At 51.0% G+C, this 4,100-nt stretch overlaps 1 protein-coding gene across 1 annotated transcript; it reads left to right on the top strand.

Moving 5' to 3' along the window:
- The first annotated feature begins 257 nt into the window (after window positions 1-257).
- Window positions 258-1,286, top strand: LOC141476538 (olfactory receptor 14C36-like). The gene has a single exon (XM_074165220.1). The coding sequence runs from the start codon at window positions 327-329 to the stop codon at window positions 1,284-1,286; it is 960 nt and encodes a 319-aa protein (XP_074021321.1). The 5' UTR covers window positions 258-326.
- Window positions 1,287-4,100: the final 2,814 nt, after the last annotated feature.

Here is a 4,100-nt window from a genome sequence, read left to right as displayed (position 1 = left end):
CCAGCTCTGCTCTACAGTGGGGTGAATTGGGAGAGACAAAGCTGGGAAGCCCTTTGATGCCATGAGTGGATTTAATCTGAGATCACTCCATGTTCCTATTGCTGTAGGGCAGGACTGAATCCTGCAGAGCTCCCAGCTCCCTTGTCGACCGTCAGCCAGCACCAACCAGAGTGTACGAGAAGGACCTGCCAAAGGTCTTCCCGAAAGGGGAGAGGCAGTTTGGTGGGTCTCTGAGAGCAACTGAATACTTCTATTTGAGAAAAGTCTGCCCTATCTTCTCACTGACTTTCCTTCCATAAACAGGTCTCCAAGACCAGGGGAAGCAAATGCCCAACAGCAGCTCCATCACTGAGTTCCTCCTCCTGGCATTCGCAGACACACGGGAGCTGCAGCTCTTGCACTTCTGGCTCTTCCTGGGCATCTACCTGGCTGCCCTCCTGGGCAACGGCCTCATCATCACTGCCATAGCCTGTGACCACCGCCTCCACACCCCCATGTACTTCTTCCTCCTCAACCTCTCCGTTCTTGACCTGGGCTCCATCTCCACCACTCTCCCCAAAGCCATGGCTAATTCTCTCTGGGAGACCAGGACTATTTCCTACTGGGGATGTGCTGTACAGCTCTTTCTGTTTTCCTTCTTTATCGTAGCAGAGTTTTGTCTTCTAACAGTCATGGCCTATGACCACTGCATTGCCATCTGCAAACCCCTGCACTACGGGACCCTCCTGGGCAGCAGAGCTTGTGTCCACATGGCAGCAGCTGCCTGGGGCAGTGGGTTTCTCTATGCTCTGATAAACACGACCAATACATTTTCAATACCCCTCTGCCAGGGCAATGGCATAGCCCAGTTCTTCTGTGAATTCCCCCAGATCCTCAAGCTCTCCTGCTCACACTCCTACCTCAGAGAAGCCGGGCTCATTGTGGTCAGTGCCTGTATTGCATTTGGCTGTTTTGTTTTCATCATGCTGTCCTATGTGCAGATCTTCCAGGCTGTGCTGAGGATCCCCTCTGAGCAGGGACGGCACAAAGCCTTTTCCACGTGCCTCCCTCACCTGGCTGCGGTCTCTCTGACTGTCAGCACTGGATTCTTTGCCTACCTGAAGCCCCCCTCCATCTCCTCCCCATCACTTGACCTGCTGTTGGCAGTTCTGTACACGGTGATGCCTCCAGCAGTGAACCCCCTCATCTACAGCATGAGGAACCAGGAGCTCAAGGATGCCATTAGGAGTCTGATTTCATGGATGTTTGTCAAGAGTGAGAAATTTTCCAGCTCTCTTCACCAATGACTCCCACGGTATCTGATTACATCCTTTTTTTTTTTTTATGTTTTGTTTTGATCCATTGTATTTTTTGCTATCTCTTTTTTCATTCTTGTTCATGTTTATTTTATTTCTACAGAAATGTCTGCATTTGCATCACAGCACCTGAGGCATGTACCTACTTGGTGTCACCCGGTTCCCTTATAAAAGTGTTTTTAACAGTGGCTCAGAGCTGGCCTTTCTCCTAGCATCTCTGGAATAAAACGGGATCTCCACAGCGCTGTGCTTTCATACTGGGCTCTTTCTCCACACAGGTTTGAGGAACTGCAAAATGCATCCCTGCAGTTCCTCTTCCTCCATGTGTTCAGGAATGAAAAGCTCAGAGCTTTTAGAGACACAGGAGTGGATTTAGGAGTCACCAGTTCCTGTTTGGGGACAGGTAAAATGGTGAGTGTGAGTGAGGGATGTACCCAGGGCTTTCACCCAGGTGACGTTAAGGCCATCCATCCCCTGGAAGGGGAATGTGGAGCCGTCTGGAGAGCATGGAGCCTTGCTCCTCCTAATAAATCCCCCTTTGCAGCTGGCCTTGCTCATGGAGACCATGCACCACTGGCTCCTATGGTGTCCTTCATCATGCCCAGGCCATTCTTCTCAGGGTCACTGCTCATCCTTTTAGGTTCCCTGATATATGGGTTTATTCTTCCCCTCCCCAACACAGGACTGGCCACTTTTGTAAAATTTAAGAGGTTTCTGTTTCATTCAAGGTACAGGTTAGGGGTTGGTTGACCTGCTGGAAAGCAGCTCTGCAGGGAGGAACCTGGGAGTCCTGGTGGACAACAAGTTGTCCATGAGCCAGCGATGTGCCCTTGTGGCCACGAAGGCCTATAGTCTCCTGGGGTGCATTAAAACGAGTGTGGCCAGCAGGTCGAAGGGGGTTATTCTCCTTCTGTACTCTGCCCTGGTGAGGCCACATCTGGAGCACAGTTCTGGTCTCCCCAGTTCAAGACAGACAAGGAACTACACAAAAGAGTTCAGCAGGAGAGGGCTACAAGGATGATCAGGGGACTGGAGCACCTCTCTGATGAGGAAAGGCTGAAAGACCTGGGTCTCTTTTGCCTGGAGAAGAGAAGACTGAGAGGGGACCTCATCAATGCTTATAACTATCTAAAGGGCAGGTGTCAAGAGGATGGCGTCAGGCTCTTCTCAGTGGAGCCCGGTGACAGGAAAAGGGGCAACAGACACAAGCTGGAACACAGGAAGTTCCATCTGAACATGAAGAAGAGCCCTGGAACAGGCTGCCCAGAGAGGTTTGTGGAGTCTCCTTCTCTGGAGACATTCCTAACCCGCTCGGATGCGTTCCTGTGCAACCTGCTCTGGGTGACCCTGCTCTGGCAGGGGCTTGGACTCGATGTTCTCCAAAGGTCCCTTCCAAACGTTACAATACTGTAATTCTGTGATTCTGTTGGCCCAATCCCAGAGTTTCTCAAGGTCCCTCTGGACTGAAGCTCCATTTGGTCAGTTCTTGTTTTCATGCAGACACCTCACATTGGTTAGAGTGAGCCATCACTACAAGAGAACTACATGAGCAGTTGCAGGATACGGTGTCTAATTAAAGGAGTTGCTAGTTTTGTGCTGACCAGCATAGGATTCAGCACGACAACCCTCTTAGAAACACAATACAAGGGCACAAAACAAGCCAAGGCCAGGCCAGTGGGGAAAGAGCAGAGTTGGGCTGTTTGCGGGGGGAATCTGTGAGGGTGATTAAAGAGAAGAACTTGGGAGGGGGCAAGAGGGAAAAGGAAACCCAAAACTTCAGCTCCAGATATGATGACGCCTGTTTGGGGTGACCTGCCAACCAGCCTTGAGTCACTGACTTGAGTGGGACACAGACATTGCAGATGGGTGAACCAAACTTATGTCTGCTCACTTCTGTGGTCATGGGGAACCTGAGTGCTCTCCCTGACACCATCAAGGGAAGAGCCCTGGTGGAAGGACATGCACAATCACTTATCCTGGAAGGCACCTCGGGAGGTCTCCAGGCCGAAACAATCCACAGTCTGTGGAGAAAGGGAACTGAGGGCTGGGCTGTTTGCACCCTTGGTCACGTTAGTGGGAGATGTTACCTGTACAGATACACAGCACGGATCCGTCCAGGAGCTGGTCTTAGGCCCTCCATCTGTCCAGGAGCTGGCCTTGGGATTCCATCATCCCTCCAGTTCCCCCGTGCACAGACAAGCAGACACACATACAAATGGCCCTCTCCACAGAACCCTTGAGGTTGGAAGGCGCCAGCTTCCACCTTCTCTGTGCTTCCTCTTCTTGCTTGATGTCAGTAAGGAGCTCCTCTCTCATCCATGCCAGCCTCCTGCCGCCTTGGCGTGACTTCCTGCACTTTGGGATGGATCATTGTGGCTCATGAACAGATGATCCTTGACCAACAAAGGGCTCTCTGCAGAACCCACCTGGTCACCACAGACATCCCTTGGGTCAAGGTTATCAAAATTTACCTCCCTAGCTCTTATGCCAATCAGTCTTTAGAGTATGACAATGTATTCATTTTCTGAAGATATGTATCTGTATAGCTCACGTTGTGTCCTGATTTATCGTGCTTGAGTGAGTGAACTAACGGACACCAGCTCATCACAAGGAGCAGAAGAACAGCCCTGCCCTCGAAATAAGGACTTTGCTTCTCAGAATCACAGAGCTGTCCATGAAGGATAAAAGATACCCCCGGAGATCCAAGATACCACCAGTGTCCTGGTCCCTCTAACACATCTTTGAAACTCTCCCAGCATCCAGCATCACAGATCAGTAACTCCCAAGAGACCAACTCCAGGGACG

This window comes from Numenius arquata, chromosome 39 (genome assembly GCF_964106895.1).
Source record: "Numenius arquata chromosome 39, bNumArq3.hap1.1, whole genome shotgun sequence".
Taxonomy (NCBI): domain Eukaryota; kingdom Metazoa; phylum Chordata; class Aves; order Charadriiformes; family Scolopacidae; genus Numenius; species Numenius arquata.
Note: the sequence above shows the minus strand (reverse complement) of the source record. Positions and strands in the feature narration are given on the sequence as shown.